The sequence below is a fragment of the Anopheles coustani genome, chromosome 3 (genome assembly GCF_943734705.1).
Source record: "Anopheles coustani chromosome 3, idAnoCousDA_361_x.2, whole genome shotgun sequence".
Taxonomy (NCBI): domain Eukaryota; kingdom Metazoa; phylum Arthropoda; class Insecta; order Diptera; family Culicidae; genus Anopheles; species Anopheles coustani.
In genome coordinates this window covers 1,933,137-1,955,000 of record NC_071288.1, presented here as the reverse complement: position 1 = coordinate 1,955,000, position 21,864 = coordinate 1,933,137, and the positions used below count along the sequence as shown (strand labels likewise).

General features: G+C 43.3%; 3 protein-coding genes across 4 annotated transcripts in view; 1 reads left to right on the top strand and 2 right to left on the bottom strand.

The window, feature by feature from the left end:
- LOC131259053 (serine/threonine-protein phosphatase 2B catalytic subunit 3-like) overlaps window positions 1-147 on the top strand; it is a 6,657-nt gene extending 6,510 nt beyond the window's left edge. For both annotated transcript variants that reach the window (XM_058260467.1, XM_058260468.1), the window contains exon 2: window positions 1-147. This exon is cut by the window's left edge and continues 3,250 nt beyond it. The gene's annotated coding sequence lies outside the window, so the exon portion shown is untranslated.
- The window catches only part of LOC131259052 (G protein-activated inward rectifier potassium channel 3-like), a 56,581-nt gene extending 48,142 nt beyond the window's left edge, over window positions 1-8,439 (bottom strand). The window contains exon 1 of the mRNA XM_058260465.1: window positions 8,102-8,439. Coding sequence (XP_058116448.1) covers window positions 8,102-8,439 — 338 coding nt within the window. The remainder of the gene's footprint in view (window positions 1-8,101) is intronic.
- An 8,676-nt stretch (window positions 8,440-17,115) lies between these two features.
- Window positions 17,116-21,438, bottom strand: LOC131261252 (cysteine-rich hydrophobic domain-containing protein 2). Its single transcript, XM_058263236.1, has 3 exons — window positions 20,115-21,438; window positions 18,932-19,142; window positions 17,116-18,850 (listed from the first exon to the last, which is right to left on the bottom strand). The coding sequence occupies exons 1-3, from the start codon at window positions 20,231-20,233 to the stop codon at window positions 18,683-18,685; spliced, it is 498 nt and encodes a 165-aa protein (XP_058119219.1). The 5' UTR covers window positions 20,234-21,438; the 3' UTR covers window positions 17,116-18,682.
- Window positions 21,439-21,864: the final 426 nt, after the last annotated feature.

Genomic DNA, 21,864 nt, shown 5'->3' with positions numbered 1-21,864 from the left:
AAAACAATGAGTCATCTTAAGAGAATCCATTCGTTCTACGGTAATTGTTTAGCTATAATAATTAAAAAAAAAAAAAGCTTTACATTTAAACGTATTGCTCCCGAATGTAAGCAAATAAAAACAAATTTAAAAATCTGTCCAGTTTAAGAGAAACCAAGTTTCTGTTTTTTTGTTTTTCGAATAGCGCATTCATGAACGTTATTTCCTCTCCACATGAATGATCTTCCAATTGTTGTACTTTGCGTTATCCAACCCCAAACCCGAACAAAAATATATCTTTTAAACCAGTCGAAACACAAGAGCTCGTGGCTTCGGTTTCAACAGTAGTTCTTTTACTGAACGAAGGTGGCTTCTAGTGACAACCATGTGCCGGTCCATTTGGCATTCAGAACGCAGATCTGGCGATTCCACCAATTGCTTTTCCGATAAACATTTGTTAGATGGAATTTAACATCTTTATACCATATATTGTCACAATGAAGAGTCAAACAGGTTGAAGATGAAGGTGGACAATGCTGCACAAGCATACGAAACGGAGACTGCATTGATCGTGATGCATGGTTTGCTCAGAAGAGTCTCGATCGCATAGAGAAAGTCGGAACTGGCTCCTAACTATGAAATTCATTGATTGGTCTGTTGGTATTATAAAACCCGACATTGCTCTTTTAGCCTGGCGTGCATTTGTTTGTTGCCAGAAGGATTATTCAATGGCTGTACCATACGAATTGATGACCTTTTTTTTTCTTCTCACTTTAATACCTATCTATCCCATTTTTCCGTTCGCTACCTCTATCCTGTTTCATGTTGTTTACTAATCAAGTCATAGGACGTGACGAAATAAACATGCGAAAGAAAATATTCACATTCATGTGGAAACGTAGAGAAATGTTTCGCACCAATTGGAAGAGGAAATGGAAAACAACAAATTCAAAACGACGATACATCAACAGTTCGAACGAACGCGGGAATATAGCGAGCAAGAGAGCACCGTACGGAAAAGGACATATATTTATCTGATAAATAGCAAAAGGCGAAGCAAAACCCGTTTGAAATTAAGTGTAAAATTGATTAATTGTTAAGTAACATAATTTAATTGATTATTAGACAAATAATGCAACACACTAAACCACACACACCTGGAAACATCGGCGAATGTTTCCGATGCTATGGTTCAGAAATCAGGTTTTAAAGGGAGGAAAAGAGGGTAAAAAAAAACAACATAAGACAGTGTTAGGCAACCTGGCATATGGACGTTGATAAGACAAGCACGCGAAGAAAAGAAAAACTAAACGATCCGCTAGCGCTGACGTGAAAACACTCATTTGAGCAAGTTTTGAGAGAAAAGTAAACAAGAAAACACACACACACACACACCGCAAAACATTGTCCGGAAAGAAAGCACGCATCAAGACGATCCATGCAGATCGTATAAAAGAAAATTATCATCAATTACCATTAAAAGTTCCATTTGTGTATTTTCAGCGACCATCTCGAAATGTCCGGGGGTCGTTTTTTTGAGTGTAATTCTAGTAAGCTGGCACACAAGGATTGCTACGATGCAAACAGTTACGATCAGGCAAGAATCTGCTTTGTCACAAGGCATCGACACATGTATTTATATTCGTGAAACTCACTACTCGATAAGAAGTCCTTCTTTCATTCTTCCCCGCGCTGACTGAGACTATCGAAAATATGATGATGATAGGTACCTTACTGATAGGAGCTGAATACTATATTGTCCGAACACACTTGAGAGCCTCTTAGCGAATCGCAAAAAGTAAAAACTTTCTCAATCGGCAAGAATCCACCATTTGGTTTCATAATTCGAGCGCTAAGCATGCAAAGAAAAGGAAAATAGAAAAATCAAACACGTTTCGACTTCAAAGCTCCACCGTATGAAGCTATCTTACATCCTGCGTGGATGGAAAACCTCTGTCTTCACTTCGAATCGTCTTTCGGAAGACCATTCAGCAATGATAAAATAAAAGTTTAAAACTCTGTTCTCTTATTCTGCAAAAAAAAAAACAATCTACCTACAACTGGACTTATTTATTTACTCATTGTTTCATTTCGTTCTTCTTCCTTTCTTATCAACGATGCACTTCGAACCATTGATTTTCTTTAGTTTATCCATAGTACGATTTAGTTCCAACAGACTACTCTCTCGCTCTTATTGCAAACGCGCTTCCTTGGCTATCAACCATTTTTCCACTTTTCGCACCATCGTCGTAGTTGATTGCTTATCTGATAACGAGCATACGCCTCAAGCCCTTATCCCTCCAAAGTGACGACACGAACATTACGCTGGGAGGCGGAATATTTTCTAGCTAGTGATACTCTTTTTAACGTCCCATTTCTGGATCGGTTTTTATCGGTAGAAACTGTTTTAACACGAACAGCATCTTATGAAAAAGTGTGCAGGCGTATGAAACAGTTCTGGAAGCGAGCCCGTCTCCCCCGAGGTTGGTTGGCTGACGAAGAGGAGGACAAGTTCGATGGAACTCAAACCACAATCGTGCGATGCATAGGCAGCATTAAACAAAACAAAACAAATTGTAAACAAATTATGTAAGCAAACCAGAACTTAAGCGTGAAAAGAAATAATCTTGTGCAGTGTGTACTTTTTAGGTGTAGCATTTCTTTCAAATATTTTCTTATTGATAAAAACGAACCAAAAAAGCAAAGTTAAATGGGAATAACAAAACCAATCAACATAAATTAACATTTGCTTCAAATATGTTGCAACCATTGGGTTCGAGCTTGAATGGACGGGTGGTGGTACATAATGGCATTGTTATTACGAGCAAAACCGACATTCTTTATTGGGTAAATTAAGCCATGGAAGCGTTAACTAAAAAATTATATATTCGCGAGGCAACGCTCGAAGGAGAGAGAGAGGAAGAAGAAGGTGTGCATGTAAAACAAGACGCAGAAGCAGTTAAGACTCGTTATTCTTACGTGAGCTCTCTTTAATCGTAGGAATGCGAAAATGAGTACTGAAGCAAGCAAGGGCAACCGAATAGACCGAAAAGGGAAAACCAACCAACACAAACAACCTATGATAAAATCAATATTTAAGCTAATTCATTAAACGATATTTAAACGATTTATTGACTACAGCAAAGTGTGTGGAAGAAATTGCAAAAAAATGCGCTATTTGAATCTGAGCATACGCTACCGTAAAGACGGTGAGAGCAAAACTAAAGATAAATCGTGACGTCGGCGTAGAGCACCAAAAACAAAGAAATCTTTCTAAATTTATAAAGTTTACATAAGCCACATTACCGACACACACACACACAACCACATCAGACACACACACAGAAACATACACATAATGCAGCATTCACAAAGAGACATTCTTTCTAATGTTATTAAAAGCTATCGAGAAGCATGATAAAACGTATAAGGAACAAAAATTAACAAATAACAAAACATGACAAAATTGTTAAAATATTCAAAAAAAAAAAACAAGATATCACAAAACGGACAAAGCAAACAACAAATCATCTTTAGCTGTGTTTACATCAATTAAGAGAAAGCGAAACAAAATAAAGAGACACAAGAGACAAGATGCTAGTCGTTTGTGCATTATTATGTTTTCTTATGGTTTGTTCATTATTTTCTGGCGATCGAATTGTATCTCGGGATCCGGTCCCTTCGTCACGCATTTCTAACATTTGCAGGTCAGTATGTATGGCGAAAAAAAAGTTGGGAAAACGAAAGAAGGCACAAACAAGAGCTTGGTTCAAATCGTAGGTACGTTCGGTTAACGTTTTTTTCTCCACACTGCTTAACCCTAAGTTTTGAACCATCAAAGTTATCAAAAACTCGTTTGTCGTTATACCTAATGGTGCGGATTCGGCCCAGTCTGCTGCCAGAACTGAACGTTGTCCTTGGAAGAGGAGACCGTGGATTCATTCGCGTTACCGAATAGGATACTAGGAACAAGATATATTTCATAAGAAAAAAGGACGCATAATCTAACACAAAATATACAAAACAACTAACGACATTCACAGAAAAAAATAAATAAAAATAAATAATTCAGTTTGCACGCATACTTCCTTCCTTTACATCTACCCTAGTGAAAGTAAAAGCAAATATATTATTGGCAACATTTTGACGAAAACATTGAGCCGAGTAAAACGCGAATAGGTAAACAAAACAATTGTATCGTATGGTCATTTCGTGCGTAGAAAATTAAATTTATAAATATTGACAAAAGCCTTTGTTAACCATTTCATTATGTTTCCTATATAGGTATCTAATCACCGGGAAAAAAAATATTTAAACACAGAAAGAAAGAGAATATTAGAAGTAAATGCGAGGTTATAAACACCGGAAAGGCTAACAAAAAGCACAACTAAGATCTACTTTTCTAAACATCTTCATCGACTATAAAGTGGATGCTCTTGAGAATTATTTTAATTAAGAGAACATTAGAAGCATGATGAGAAGGATAGAAAAAAAACGGAATGAAGAAAATGGGAAAAATTAAACAAAAAGGGCCGAAGAATCTATCAAAAACTTCCTCAGACCGTAGGAAACATGCCAACATCAGCAGTCGATAAGTAACAAGACAAAAACGGTAAGCAGATGTGGTTCAAAATGTTAAGAAAATATACCGGTTTTAATCACTTCATAAAACGCACCATCAATTCAATATTGCAGAAATATTTGTACAATTGAGTAAGTACCGCGAAAAACACACTGGGGTGAAAGAGAAAAGTTACACATATTACGGTCACATACCTACAAAATATTAGCAAAACTAGTTTTTAGATAAGCTAAGAATGTGGAACATAATACAAGAAAGGCAAGATGAACTACTCGGTGCCACGGTCTGTGAAATCAGTCAAGTGGCGTTGAAGATGGTGTTGATTTACTTCTGCAGAGAGTTGTTGGAGAGTTAATAACACACTGCTATAGCTACTTAATTGTTATTCAATATTAGACAATTGTGGTAAAAAAATTAACAAAGACAGAGAGAAATCCATAACATATGGCACGGTTTTCTCGAAACGGGAAAAACAAACAACCCAATCTGAACAAGTCACAGAAGAGCTAACAAAAACACAAACAAATTTCTAACTGAATCATAAACAATTCATTTATATCCTTGAACCCTCCATACAAACTAATAACACGTAAACTATTAACAGCTCTCACAACTCATCGGAGGCACCCTACATTGCATCGGATAATATTCCATTTTTGGTCTATCTCTAAACACTCATCTAACTCCATTCCTCCATAGAACACGTACTCAAGAGAAATGAATATTTATCAAAACAGTGAATCAAAAATGGACAAAGTCTAATCTACTATCGTCTTGCGAACAGTTGCGATTGTGCTGTAAAATGGAACGCTCGTGAAAATGTTGGACAAGAAAATAATGAACAACACAACTGGCGTGGATGAAGCGGGCAAACTTTTCGTGCAGCACTGAGGAAAACTCGAAACCCAAGCCCCTGGCAATACTTCCTTGCACCTTTCTCAGTTAGTAGCGTTGAAAGCGAGGAAAGGGAAAGAAAAAAAAAGAAACTATACGCTTGTGTAAAACACGCACCAACCAATTTCTCGCCTATAAAATCCCGAAGAAGAAAAGAAAAACAAAATGATCCTTTTTCTATATTCATGCAATTGCGGAAGGCTAAGGTAAACAATACTAACACTAGCTGCTAGAATAAACCTTACACGAACACGATGAGGGAAGGGACGACAAACAATACAGAACCACTCAAGCTTTGCGGAAAAGCGAAAAGACAAACAGCAAGACATGAAAAAGCAACTAGTTTTTAAGTCCCCATGATACCAAAGTATTTGAATGTTCTTTACGATTGCCTCTGCCATCTATGGTGCACTATCTTTTCTCCTCTAATGGTCATGTTGCGACAGCTTCCAGCCATGCTCTGTACTCGTTATTCGAGGGATCCATTTCTCTCTTCTATTGTTATTTATGAGGTAAAAAAAAAGGAAAATCATATATATATGAAATCGAAGGATAGTATCTCGGCGACACGTTATAGGTTAGCATTTGGCACCATCGGTACCGTTTAGGTTATGCGAAAGGCAGTATGGCTGTAACGGTTGATAGTTTAACTTCCTAGTCTGTATCTCATCATGGTTTTTTTTATCTAGTCCATTTCTTCCCTTCACCTACTGGTTCCTTAAAATTCTTCTTGAAGGTGTAAGTAAAGAACAACTTGATGAAACACGTCGTAGAGATTATGTTCCCTTTTAGGATAGTTTTTTTTACCTTAATAAGTGTTGCGCCGCCCGTGGTTTGACCGAATTATGTCCCCCCATTCATGGTTTCCCTTATTAGGTGAAAAATTCTCGTTTTAATCTCCTTCACCCTTTTACTACGACCATGGGGGCACCCCTAGAGAACTTAACGCTACACCCAGACGCATTTCTTTAATGACGAACAACATCGCCAATGGATATTTGAAACGTTTTCAAAGTTGTCAAAGGGGAATTGATTTTTTCAACCAAATTTATTTTTTTACCGGAATACAACATACGTTGAGGGGTTTCACTGAGTTTCCACATTACGAGTTTCAAAATTGTAGAATGTTTGGGATTTTGCTTTTCGGTTTCACGGTTTCGGTTACAGTTATCCGAATGCATTAGTGATGGAGAAAAATAAACAAGAAAACCATGGAAAATTATTATACATTGTATGAATGAATTTTTGATAATCTAATTATATGTATTTTTGAATTGTATTTTATCGTGGAGTAAAAAGAAATAAATATGTACCTATAACAAAAAAGTGAAATAAAAACAAAATCTACTGAAAAAAAATCATTACATTCCCATCGGCGTTTTCTTTCAAGTGAAATAAAATGAAGTCCAAGACAGCAAAATGGCACTAAATCAACAAATATTTAGCATTAAGCCTTCCGATTTACGTCACGCTGGATTTATAAGCATCCAATGAAATTGCAGTGGCAATGCAAATAAATGCAACAACGCTGGATGAAGGAACATTAAAGATTTGACCACAAAACCGCCCTACGAACACACACATACACGGTACGAAATGGACGTGGGAAGTCCGTTCTGGCACGAAAATGATCCATCACTCATCGAAAATAGATTCAAGCGTAAGTCATCCCATCCATACGCTCGCTAGGACGCACGTTATTCGCTTGGAAAAGGGTCCTTAAGTAAACAACAGTAAAGTATTAACATAATCATGTATACAAATCACAACCGTTCCATTATGGAATCCTCTTTCTTCATGGTTTGAATACTCTCGTGAACGAACGATCCGTCGTACGGATGTTCAGAGAGGTTTCTTGATAAAAGCCGCTACTTTGGTGCATAAACACATATCTTTGTATCGCTCTTTCTTCACTCAAACTACTCCGAGACTTCAATCGATCCACTAACCACATCATGGGGTAGCTAATATGTGTTTTACACCCCGTAGAACCGGGATTTAGATGACGCCATTGAATTCCACAATAGAAAAGCCTTCCGCCACGAGTCTACGGAGGACGTGACACAATGGAAAAGCCACCTCAGAGAATTCCTTCCCTTTGTCGTCATCGAGTTTCATAAAAGAGAACTGGTGGTTTGATGATGTTTGCTTCGAGCAACACCAACTCGCTTGAGGTACAAGTGGAGGAATATAGGAGGTAACCTGACGGAGGACGAAAGCTCAAACGGTAACGAACTGAAATCATGGCAGAATGTATGCAAACTTGTGCGTGATTTAAAGTAATTATCGGTCACCTCGGAAGGAAGGAAGGAGTACAGTCTTCCGGATGTGGCTGATTTTCTAAAAGTCTCGTGTGTTCCAACCTTCCGCGCCATATACGGACACTGGGGCGCCGGAACTAATAACAGGTTTATGCGACAGAAAGGAGCCCGCAATGAATCTTTTGCACGCGCTAAACTTCATGTAGTCTTGATGGTTAATCGATTAAACCACCAGAGTTTAGTGTACCATTGCACTTTACCGTCGATCTTTAGATAATCCAATAGAAATGATCCTTTATTTGGCAAATAGCTGTCTCGTTTGAGATCAATTTCAATCCTGGTGAAACGGAACTCACCACAAAACTACTTTTAAGCCGATACGTACCTTGTAAATTGTCCCGGGGTATCGCTGACAGCCTTCAGCGACATCCGTAGCTGGCGATGGAATGTTCCGAGGATCGACTCCCGCCTTCGGCTGACGGGCGCACGGTCGATATTGCCCGAACTATCAACCTTCTGTTGCGTTTTCCCCGTCTCGGGGTCGACCGTGACGAGCAAATCTTTTACTCCTGCAGCGACCGGAAGCTGCGTCGCCGGTGCAATGATGATCGGCTTGGGTGTACCATCCGTGTCCAGCAGTTTTGTCCAACTACCGTCAGCATCAGCATCGACGTCGTTTGGTGAACCGACCGTCGGACGGACGTCCTCTAGAAATTTTGTCATCTTCACACCAAACCCAGGTTCGCAAGGTGTTAACGCGTAATTTTATATTAACGCTTAAAGATCGTTACGGAACCAACCACTTTAACTTTAATTCACTGCACTTTTCAGTCGATCACATTTACCTATCAAACCATTGACACCGTGTCTTTGGAAGCATATGGAAAGATAAAAGAAAAATAAACTGTTAAGGCGTGCATCAGGAACGATGTCATCCGCTCGGACATGCACAACTACGTCGTCGATGACCATCGACCGTGAAAACAATCGACGACTTGGCACCGAAATGCCTACGACTTTGAACAAATCACGACCACGCGATGTAGAAGAACATTAAACCAAAACCACCACGCGATGATGAGGACTCCATTGCATATACCACTAATTGCGAAACACCCACAAACCCTCGGCATATGAAAAAGGTAATCGTTTTTAATTACGCACCATGCCCACAACTTCCTGCCGTGGCCCCCTCTTCAGCCCTTTTCCGCAAACGCACCGCTTCTCGAGGGGTAGAAATCATTGCAATAAGACTTCTCGTTCCAACTCATCATCGTTCACCATCGGAATTGGCACGGACGGACGGATGATAGGCACCGGTTGCACCTTCCAACCCCCCAATCGATCCACTGACCCGCTCTGGTGCGCTCTGGGGTATGCGCCACAACATATGAGATTATCTACGCGCATAACATCGTTGGCAAGAACTCTAATCAATCGAATCAAAACCGAGTGAGTCGAGGATAACAACTCACGGGTCACCACCAGCAGCAGAGCCGGCGAGGCAACCGAGCGTACTATTTTTGGTAGCGCACTTCTAAACCAGTATTTCCGTCGCCGATGGCATTCAAATCGAAAAGATGACAAGGGCCTTTGGCGAAGAACGAGACGGACGAAAAGGACATTTTGCGTTACACGTTACACGTTGACCTTTACGCTATGTTGCGAATTAGAATGCTCAGGGGTTAGGAGAGATAAATTCAAATAAAGTTACAGCATTTTACACCCAACAAGGCTAGCCTACTGTAAAGCAATTGATGTTGAATTCATCACTTTCTAGGATCTACCAAAATGATAGCTAGCGATTGAATGTTTGCAGTAGAGACGACCAGTTGAGGGATACAGGTTAAGGTAGGCTATGATCGCTTTTTCGCATCAGAAAACGAGCGCGAATCACAACAATCCTCACAAAAGTATGTTTTCGGCCGGAAAGCGATTTTTCCCTACTTTTACCTGCACCCCTCGACTGGTCGTGTCTACTACAAACATCCATACGACAACTATCATTTTGGTAGATCCTAGAAAGCGACGACTTGTCCTACCCGTATGTGTTGCCATTTGGAGGATTGACGATTCAACATCAAATACTTTACAGTAGGCCGGGGTTGCTAGGTGAGATGTAAAACGCTGTAGTGCATTGAATAAGTGGACCATGCAAGGAGATGTTCGCGAATTGGCAGTTTTGTAAGTATCTTTTATAGGCAAAGTTTCACCAGCTCCAGAAATGTAATGAGAAACCAGAAATGTATATCTAAATACTAGAGTACGTCACTCGTTCCATGATCTCTTTCTTTATTCTTTATTTCAGCTCAAAAGGCCTACGGCAAGGAACTGCTACTTCTTGGTATGTTGTTTCCTAAACGTCATACACTTGCCGACAACATTCCTTCGTTCAGCTCTTTTGCTTCAATCATATATGGCTTTTGTTGTCTGGTCATAGTCATTGCCGGCGGCTGCTTATCAGACAATCTCTTTGACTGAGAGCTTGCAGATCAGACCCAATGTCAACAGGAATGGGCGGAAGCAGTTCTGTCTGCCTACCGTAGCGTAGAACATGTGCCTCTGTGCCATTTTGTCGATTTGCACGTCTCGGTAAGTGCGGGCCTGATGGAACGTTATCGTGGATTCCAACGTGTGCCGAGAATATTCCGCCATGTGCTGCACGTACCATTAAGTCGTTTACCCACCAACGAGACTCTGCGTTTCGAAGCCTTTGCCAGTTCGGCCGAGAACTCATTGCCCTGAAAACCGGATTCTGGACTGACTACAGTAACTGTTACATGCTGGAGAAACTATACAGACCAATCGCTGGGTCAACAAAATTCCTACCAAACTGGGGAAATTTTAAAGATATTTGTCCACTCGCAACATTCGGTGTGATGCATTTCGAAAGGAGGAAAGGTAGACGATTGGCATTTCACCATCGGTCGGCCTCTCTCATCCGTTTCCACCGTATGTCTTATTTTCCACCGCGACCAACATCAATCACTCATCGATTAATTACGCCAAGGTGTCAACTGGGACACCCCGCACTCACATACGCTCACCCGATTCCGTTCGTTGGCATCCGGCGTCGTTAGTCGCCAGCGTTTAAAACCGAGCAAAGAGGCAGGAAAGCCCCTTCGCCATCGTCGCACCGGTAGATTGCACTTGGCCGTGCGAGGTCGTATAAATTCCAAGGCCATTGCTGCCGACTGCAGTACGATCGAATGGCAAATTCACATTAACCGCACCTCAAACCACCCACACTCCGATGCACCAATGCACCGCAGCGCATCGACGGTAGCGGCGTGGCGTTCCACGGATGGCAACCGACCGCGATGGCGTATAACGAGTAGCAAGAGGCATGAATAAAAACCCAGTGGCCGACAACTAAAACACACACTCAAGGCGTGCAGAAAATAATTACGGACAGCACCACATCGCAGCCGTTTGCGGCTAGCTGCAATCAACGTGCAACTTCAATTCAGATAAAAGATAAAAAAATCCCCCGTCGGTCGGAGATATGTTGACAAGTTGTCCGATGTAATAGCGAAATCCAAAGCCCCATTTTAATCGCCGCATCTCGTGACATGTGTATTCGCCAAGGTCAATCGTCACGATCACGATCATCAAACGGCCATCAGGGCTCTCGCTGGATAATCCAGCCTCCGGCCAGTCGGTGTTGCATAATCAAATAACGTGTTGCACATCACATGGTCATCGCGATGTACTTCACTTCGTTTCATCGTTCGACGTGCCACCACAAGTGTGGTACCACCTTTTGAAGTAATTTGAACTTTGTTAAAAATAATTATCCTCTGTCAAACCATTTTTTGCTTCTTTTTTGTGCGCGCCCTAAAACTCAACGAACTGGTCGTACACACCACCGGGAGAAAAGTTATAAATTTTCAATCGTCCCCGCAAATAGTTCTGAGACGCAAAAGCGGTGCGTGAATAAAAACGCAACGTCAGGCAAAACGGTAACAATGGCGTGAGAAAGAACAAGGTGGTACCTTTCTTTTCCTTTTTTCCCAAATCAAGCAGGTCTAAAAAGTGCCAAAGGAAAACAAACATTTCACACGCAATAAAAACACTTTTAACGAGGATCTGCAGGGTTGGCACTTATTTTTAGCGCGACAACGATAGCACAAAGCTGCCTCCACCGGCCCGATCAAGATGGCCAATAAAGCGGGTTTTTATTTTGCTGCGCCTAGCGCAATCAAAAATACGCACCGATGGGGTGTGGGGGTTTGAAGCGATCGTCCGCGGTCGACCGTCTTTGGGGGACGATGTAATTCAAATCCACTCGCCTAGAGCACATGCAGCAAAAGAAAGGCGCACATGCCTGCCTGGCTGCAAGTATTGTGAACATTTGGCCACCGCTTGTGGGATTTGGTTTCATTCGAGCACGAACGCATCGATCGGTCCGTTATGCGCTCTCGGGTGACTTACGGTTCGGTGCTACCCATTATTTTCATCCAAGATCAATGTCACCACTTCAAATCTCTGGCACCACTTTCCCGGCCACAATGGGCCTAAAATAAACACCCGTCTCATCGATGACGCGCCATGTCGACATTCTCAAGCGCCATTTCGTTTCGGGTTGCACATTATTGTGATCGCAAAATTTCGAGTACACACATGTTTTTGGCCAGCACCAGCACGCACGTGTTTCGATGCAAGCGGAGAAACTCTAGCAAAACGTTGACGCCTAAAAACGAGACAAAAATGAAATGGGTGTAAATAATCGCAATTTAAATTGAAATATTTTGAATATTCACCCGGATGTTTCATGTTCGATGTCTGGTAAACCGATCTCCGATGTCACGTGTCAAGAAGCGGGCGGATACACCGGTCCGACGCTTTTTCGGGCAACAGAAGCAAATTTTAGGGTCGTCGCATAGGCGTGGTGGAGGTGGTGAAACATGACACCGGACATGGGTAAACTATTTATTTTTATTCTTTTATACACACCAAACAAAAATTATACATCGACCTTCTTGGCCACTTCCTGCCTTCCGATATTCAGCAAACCAATGAAACATCAATCCACAGACCGCTTGCTTGCGGTCCCATAAACGGGCAGTTCGAGACCCTTTTACGAAGCAGGTGAATTACGGATGATTAATAGACGGCGGGGTCGTGTACCAAAGACAAATTGGCTTGATTTGATAAAAACAACTAGCTTTGGATCACGCGCGCATAGTTATTTGACAAATGAGAATGCTCATAATTTCGTCAATATTCATCTCAGTGCCATTATAATCAACCATGTCCAGTATCACCAGTTTCCGGCTTCCAAGGGCTTATCTTGTGGGCCGCGACACAAGTCTGAGGTATGCTTCATTTTAATAAATCCTTCAACTTTCAAGCGTCCATGAAGACGATCTTTGACCAAACTCTGTTGACTGCCTTCACGAGCTATGATTGTTTGGATAGGCTTTTGATAGCTTGTCTTATCAGAGCCCAACAACCTGGGCCGCCCTTTTCCCACAGTGGTGGAAATTTCCACAAGCATTTTCGGGGTTTTTTTAAACCGGTTCCAGGTCGGACAACTCGTGCAACTTAATCAATTATCACGATTTTGAATGGGCGATAAACAAAATCTTACGCGATCTGCATCGTTCAACACATAGCTGCATGAAAAAATGTTGTTTTCAACCACATTGTTGTAAATATATGTGTCAGCTTTAATTACTCTAAAATAACCGATACGTAAGACGATCTCAAACAGTCCTACTTGCTCCAGAACTTCTTCTTGTGCTTCCTATTCATTTAATAATACCCTCCAACATCTCGTAGCTGCTGGTGAGGAAGAAATATTACACCACTCCTGTAGACTAAATTGGATGTGCGTGAACATCTTAGCCCAGGCTTATGTTGCCCGGGTGCAGGGAAGGAGGGGTCCACGAGGCCAAGCACCGGTGCCGTGTTTGAGCACGCCACGGATTTAGACATGACAAGATAATCCTCGCCGGATGAGATAGTCCTTACCGTGTTATCTTAGCATCCAGCTGGGATCCGCAGGTTGGTAGTCAAATTAATATCACTTAAGCACGCGTGGAGGAGGTTCACAGACGGGTGGTTGGGAGGCCAACATTGGCCAGCAACAACGGTACCCGCCTCAAGCTCAAGAAGCTCATCTCGTGACCATCGTCAAGACAATGACAAGACCGCTCCGACCGTCCGTCGTCGTCTTCGCCGTCGGGGCCGAAATCTTTTCGTCTTCCCCCCACACCCTCGCAGGGTGAAGGAAATGGTAATAAAAAACCTCTTAATTTATTGAAACTGTGCACGGGGCTGTCAGCGGGTCGCCGACGGGGGTGCGTGGGTGTGGATGTGGAAACCTTGAACCAAATAGAATAAGACATACCTCAACCGAAAGTAACGAAAAAAAAAAAGCAGTAGAACCCTTTTTCGCCAGGCATGGGATTTTCAAAATATGTTAGGGTATTTTTTTAACCACCTCAAATCAGGCCGTTGAATCGGGACTATTATTTACCACGTTTTATCTTATTTTTCATAGCTTAGGACAAAGCGTTTTTGGGAAATGGATGTTTAAAAACTGTGCTCGAGACAATCCGATAGAACACAGAAATGCTTCGATGGCGTCACGGCAATCGAAACGCAACGAGCCGTTGTGGTGTGAATGTACCAACATCCGGCATATTTTTCCCATGGGAAAGGGTAACGGATGAAAAGGAGGTAGCACCACTAGCAGGTTGGGTGTACCTTGGAAAATGCGCGCCAAGGTTAACTAGACCACATTCGCCAAACCAAAGCCGACCACATGGTAGGAAGCTGTTGCATACGTACGCTCTCTGATGAGAATGTTACTAAGCTAGAAGACTATCAACAAACTACGTGCACACAACGTATCACTTGTGAACGCAGACACTTTTCCCTTGGCGCTGGATCTTCATGGCACACACATCGGAAAACGCCAGTCAGTTATCTCATTTCTACCGGTAAGGTTGATGGCACTTCCTACCAGGATACGTGAGTAATCGCGGAGGGGGGAAAAACAATACGGAAACAGCTGATCGCAGCACCGAGCTTACGTGCGGTAACCTTGAAAACGGACTGGTCGGCGGGTTCCGCTGTTTAGTCGACCTTTCCACAGTTTGAAGAGTAGAACTTTCGTGTTGGTTTTTTTAAACTTTTCTCTAGTGAATCACGAGCTAATTGTCGGAATCGCCCAACAATCGAACGCTCCTAAGAATAACACAACACGCTCACTATCGGCAATTAACGATCGGCAAACTTTGGGTTTCCCAGAATCAATTCCAAGATGTAATGTCCGAACTCGTTTTTGCAAAACTTCAAGGGGTGTTCCTCACTACGTACCGTAACTGCTCTCGATCCGTTGCCCGAGTGTGATTTATGAAAAATCCCACAGTGCACTGTGTGCAGATCCGCCAACGCACGACACAATAGATCACTCGATCCGCATCTATCGCTTTCCCCCGAAGTGCGCGCAGTTTTTCGCACGCGCTCTTGCACACACACACACACGCGGAAACGGAAGCGGCGCGGATCGGCCGAAAATCAAGGATACTCGCACCGGCACAGTCGACTTGATCGGTGGACGAAACGGTGAAGGCTTTTGACACACTGTTTCCCGCGCGGGGGGGTCAGAATAAATCGGTGCGCGCGCACCAGACGCGGTCAAGTTGACCAGCGTGAAAGTGAATTGCGTACACGACAACGGACGGCGACAATCGCACACAGGACAGCCGGAGACAGCAAAAGCAACCGTAAATCTCGCGAAATAAAGCGCCCCAACAGCACGCGGTGTGTAACGGTGGCAACGTTGTACGTACGTACACGATCGTTCGCGTCGGTTACGGTTTATCGACTGATTCCTGACACTGCGGGCGACGACGACGACAACGACGTCGACGACGACGACAACAAACGGGTCCGCGCGGACCCGTTGCCTCCCTGGTCCCGCGCCCCCACCCCCCTCACGGTGTCCAGCCTTTCCAAGAGAGCCGCCACGGACAGCTGAGAGCTGGCGGAATAATATCGGCGGTATGTACGTGCCTTTTCGCCAATGCGCGAGACGCCGCGGTGAGCAAGAACGGTGGGCAAGTAGTTGTAGCAAGTGTAGGTACTTTCCGCGGCGACGCCGTTCCTGCTGCTGTGTCATGCGGTTGACTGATCACGCGGATATTCCGCGAGCGCGCGCGCACACACACTGGCTCGCACGCACACTATTCTACGGCGATCTACCGAAACCGCACCGCACCGCAGGGCACTTCCGCCAACAAAGCAGCACTCGTAGGGAAGAAGGATTGCGGCTGCGGATCGCAATGAAGTAACGCACAAAATGATATCGAAGGAACACCATTCACACTTACACCGCCAAGGAGTTACATGTGTGAACGCAAACGCGATTGAACCGAGAACCGGAAAATGGGGCTAACAAACGGTTAATGTAAGGATTCGTATTTGTAAATTGTTTCTCCTCTCCAAGACGATTTCCTTGACACAATCGGTAGCTTCCTTTGTTTTAGATCATAGTAGGCCGATTTGTATTTGTTTTCAATTCACAGCACATTCTTCAATATTTTCACAATAACTTACTCACATGCTAGATCACAAATTATCCATCGGTTGACGTGCAGACCACTAAACTGCGTACTTCTCGCCGCTACTGGCCAACGCAAGACCGGCAAAGAGGATGTGCCAAACACGTGCTCCACACGTTGGAGAATCTCACAGTTTACTGTATCTTGTTTTGCCTGGGCCACAAGCAAGGGTACGTTTCTAAGAAAAACTAAAACAGTGTGCGCACAGAGGAGCAAAAGACGCCCAACTGAAAACGAAAATCACCGATGACGCATCCTGTCAAAGTGCCGGCAAATGCATAACGGTTTGGGTATAGGCAAGAGGCCAGGCAAAACAACCCCCGGTGGTTGCTCATGACCCTACTTACTACTGCTTCTGCTGCCGCTGTTGATTGCTGTTGGTCGTAACCAGACACACAGGTGGCGTCTGCAACGCACTGTCTGCACCGCCTGTCGCCAACAAGCCGCGCGCCGGGAATGGGGAATGAATGGACGGAAGGATTTTTTTCGTTCCGTCTACACGACATCATGGGTAAATTTTCCCTCTTCCCTGGAAAGCGATATCGCGCATATTCCGTACTTACCCCTCTCTGTTGCGACGAATGCATTAATGGGGCCTCTAAACTAAACACACTGCACCACATTCGATAGAGAATTACAATAACGAAAATGCACACCCAAGCGCCGTAGCGTGACGCGTCAACCCTTTCGAAAAGAATGAATCGTTCCAACACGCTTGCCGTCCAGGATTCCATTTCGTTTGCCTTAGGTCGGGAATCGGAGGTATGCATAGTGATTCGGTAAAATAAGAAATAGCCGAGCCCACCGCCTTCCGGATTCATGTTTGAACCATTTTATTTTCCACTGCTACTCTGCACGTTTATTTCCGTAGCCTTTCTTTTGCTCCTTTTTTTACTCCTTCCAGGCCAAATAACAGTACAGTATCGGCAAGGACTGGATATATTGTTTCTTTGCGTTTCCTGATGAGTGTTTTTCTATGTCGTATAAAAATGCTAACACTACTTTTCCTCTGGGAACCAATCGTCGGGTGATATTCGCAACCCTTGCGCACCTTGTACTAGCTAAGCGTCCGGAACTCTAAACAGAAAACAAAGGACATAACCTTTTTCCTTACTTTAGCGTTTGATATTGTGCATTTTGAGCAAATCATTTCCTAGCGGTGCTCCAGCGGACGCTAGAGCAAGAAATGAAATAAGAATCCCTTTTCGTTGGAAAGAACTACACAATTTTGTAAATGAACCCGTACGCGCAAGTTGATTTAAACAAACATTTGTGATCGTTACTACCAAATGAAACATATAAAACACAACAATGAATTTGCACAAACGCCTCACCATCACTAGCAGTTCGAGGAGCATACATTTCAGAACCGAATTGAGTTCGGGCCAAAAAAAACACTGCCGTTTGCTTTTAATGTTTTCTACGGTCTACAATCTAATATCCCTAAGTCTCCGATGTACACTTTCTTTTTATTGATTTTTCGACAAAGGAAAAGGGAAAGCTCACCAATTCTAACAATGTTTACGATTTAACAAAGCCAGCTTTCCAGAAACAGCTTTCAAATACCCTTGTTTCAGTTAATTTTCTTAATTCATTAATTTTTATTATCGATAACGTATCCACAATTCTTCAAGGTAATGGCCACCGGATCTTTCCCCGGCAAATTTCCTGTACTAGTCCTTTCCTCCATCCAATCCGGTACGTACCGATACCATTCTCGCTATAAAATTCTATACACTATACAAACACTTAACTTTTTTTTTGTTTCTTTTTTCTCGTGCCTACATTCGGTGTAAAATTTTGTATCGGTACTGCAACAATCTGCAATTCGTAATCATTTTCTAGCATGGTTGCGTTATGCTATATCCACGCCGATTGCACAGTTGCATTGTTATCCTAGCATCGATTTCACAAATTAAAAAAAAGATAGACTAATCGTATAAATCGTAGGAAATGGTAGTATGTCTAAAATAAAATACCGATTAATCGAATCATGTTTGACTATCAAAGGTTACGCGAAATCTACAGAATAAGGTATCAGCTTCTCCTATGGGTGTGTGTGGGATGATTGAGATGGATTATAAGACGGATAAGACATACGCACATTTGCTAATAGTTTGTTGCTAATTCACTTATGCTAAGCTGTTTAACGCAAATCATCGGTTATTGAAAATAAGATCAATGCTTTGCGGAACCACATTTGTGAGCCCGATTTTATCACCTCTCGTTCACCCAACCCCCCGATTGCTTCTGGCAAACTCTAACAACATCGAGGCACCGCAGATGGAAGTAGATTTTCCTTTTACTCCCGTTTCTTAGTTGTCCACGCTACGCCCCATGTTCTGGGTTGCCCGCGTTCCACTACTGTGCCAAAGGATGGTAGATGGGTTCTAGTCGGGTCGGTAGATTGGCGTTTTCGGTATGAATTCTATTAACAACACATATTCCATCATCGAGTTGGAATCACACTGCTGCTTGCTGAGGCGCCAGTGCAATCCGAGCTTGTGGTAGAGATGACTATTTTCCCACTCGAGCAGTTTGTTCAGCGTGTGCTGCGTCTAGCAGTAAAGAAAGCATGTAAGTTCAAGCCATCGCTGATTTCCGCGGTGATTCACGCCGTCCGTCGTCGTTCCACTTACCCTCTTACTTAAACATATCACAGGCCATAGAGAACATCCTAACGTACAGCAGCAGCATACGCATCCGCAGAACAACCACTTCACGTTCACCGGTAGCGTTTTCTTCAGCACCGTATTGATTCGCATGACGGTGGCTTTGAATTCTTCCGGTGCAACGCGCGACACCAGACCGGCTGGGAATTGCACGTTGAAACGATTGCTCAAACCGAAGCTGTAACGAGAGGTTTGCAAGAAGATGGTTGCAAAATAAATAAACTACTAAACGAGCGTCATTAAACGGATTTCTCCCTCTCTCTCTTTTTAAACAAACTGCCCATTCGCGAACGATTTGCAAGTTTTTAATTGCAATCACGTGTAAATCATCCAAGAATCGGATGTTTGCGGGAATTCAATAAAACTTAGCATCACAGCTATTTCACCCGTTTTTGATATTAGACCATCTTTTGGCGCTGATTCATAGCGGGGCAATAAGCATTTGTTTACGTGTGCTGGATGATGTTTAGATTTTGAGATTTTCTATAAATGATGCGCGCCCAAAAAACCTCACATGGAATTGCTTGGATGCTTGGATAACAAGAGTTTTACATCGATACCTCATTCAGCTTATCGGAACATGATGATTCGTAAAGCGCATAGTATACTAATTATTAGTCTGTTTTAAACTAACTTTGAAGCATTTCTTAAACGTTCAAATTACCCACAAATCATTTCAAAATAAACAGCGCCTTTTGTGGTGCGATTTCATATGTTTTAACTTTCGCCTTTCATCACAAGACCTCCAAAGTTGTTTCATGGAAGGGTCGGGGTGGCTCATCACTTCCATGTCTTGCCTGCCCGCGGTGCGTATCGTTTTCGCGCTTTGCTCTCGTTCGCTCGTCTTACGTTTTCCATTTTCTGCCCTTCTCGGGCCATGCCATCAATGCCCCATGCCGTGGCTAGGCATTGTGTAACCTGGCACACGAAAACGAAATCGAAACGCGGCACCGAATGGATCCGAAAAACCAGAGCAACGGTGGAGACCGCAGATCGGTTGTGTAAGCGAGCAATCTTCACAAGCAGGCCGTGCGACTTACATTGATAAATTTACACTATTGAATGACTGTTCGTTTGCGATGGCTGTCCGGTTTAGAAATTATCGCCCCCACACGACAAGCGGACACTGTCGGTGACGTTGACTACTTACACTGTCATATTGCCTGCGCCACGAATCACAATCGGATCCGGAACCATCTGCACGTGTGCTTCCTCCAAGTTTTCCTCCGAAAGCTCCTGCTCCTCGTAGATTGCGTCGAAATCAGCCATCGTGTTGCCGCGGAACCCAAAGGATGTCCTTGACGATGCTCTTAGACGACGCTATTTAAAGTAGACGACCCCTCTTCTATCGGGAGGCCTTTTGTCGCCCCCCTTTGGCTGGGATTATGTTCAGCTTCTTCCTCCCCTGCAGTTCGGGGGCGTCGATCGTTCTTGACCAGAATGTGTATCGGCGAGGCACTCTGGTGTGGTTTGTTTCAACTCTTTGCAGTGTAAACAAAAACAGAGTACGCAAACAAAGAAATGCAGCACCTGCAGTAATCCATTCTGTGTCAAACGATTACAGACATTCGCATTTAGCTCGCACTCGCTGTCTGGGCGATGTTTGTCTGCCTTTCGTACTCATTCAAACAACAGCAAATCGACGACTGCTCCTCTACTCCTCATAGCACGCCAGCGCTGACCAAAGGCGCTACGCTTCGGCTTGTATTTTGCTTCGCCTACGAATAATGCACATCTTGGCACCAGTTTGCCTGCACTTTTACTGAAGCGAATGTGCACACAGAATGCAGATTGGTTTTGCATACGATTAACGTACAGGCGCACGCACACCACTGCTCACCGAATGCATATTTTCCGCAGACTATGCACTTTTGTGGGCAGCCCTTTCGAACGGACGGTGAGGTTTCTCTCTTCGATTTGGCCCGACTGCAATAATACGTAATACACGGCCCACGACCCTGGGTTGAAAGTTGCCCTTCTCCCTTACGGTGAACTCGCGCGCGCACCGAACACGATCGACAACTACGAAAGAAACTGCCCACGGGCAGTGCTGCTGTTTCCCGTTTTCCACCACCTTATCTAGTTTTCACTGGATGTGCGACGATACGAGCAATGCTCCGTAGAACGAAACCCAATAAATCGATACAGTTCTTTGCCTCGGAACAGCGTAAAGCTATCACAACTGTGGCGTGCCAATGCGTTCTTTGTTTTGCACTGCTAACAACAAGCAGATTCTTCACTACTTCTTCTTGGTTCAGCAGCACTCTCTGCCTTCGACGTCAACAGAGCAACACTGTGCAGTCGATTGAACCAAGCACAAAGATTCCTAGTGACCTCCTGCGTTGTTAGTAGGTTTAAACCACACACTGGTCCAGACTGGCCTCACTTTTTTCCAGATTGCTCCAACGGTTCCGAGGCGTACGATGTTGGTGGAAATTTTCCTGTGCGTAGTACGCAACAAGCACTTCCACTTTCTTTCCGTGAAAGTGCCAGTGAGGACAAACGACACTCTAGTGTTGTGTCAATCGCGATTCGGAAGATTCGAAGAATCGATCCCTAGACGGATTCTAAAGATTTGAATCCCATCTGACGGATTGTAAAGATTTGATTAGGATTCGAATCAGATTTGATTGGTTTGGGATTCGTATCAGATTTGATTTGTTTGGGACTTGATTTGATTCGATTTTGACTTGATCCTAAACTATTTGAATCGACTAACAATGATTTGAGTCGAATTAGCCACATATCGAGTCGATCTAGAGACAATGTAATTGATTTCAGTTTACTCAAATCAAACGCTGGGTAGAATGGTTTATTGGATATAGATTGAGTTTTTCACGCGATTTGCAAGTTAGGCTCTAGAAAAATTCCTGGAACCTATTTTTTACAAAGAAATACTG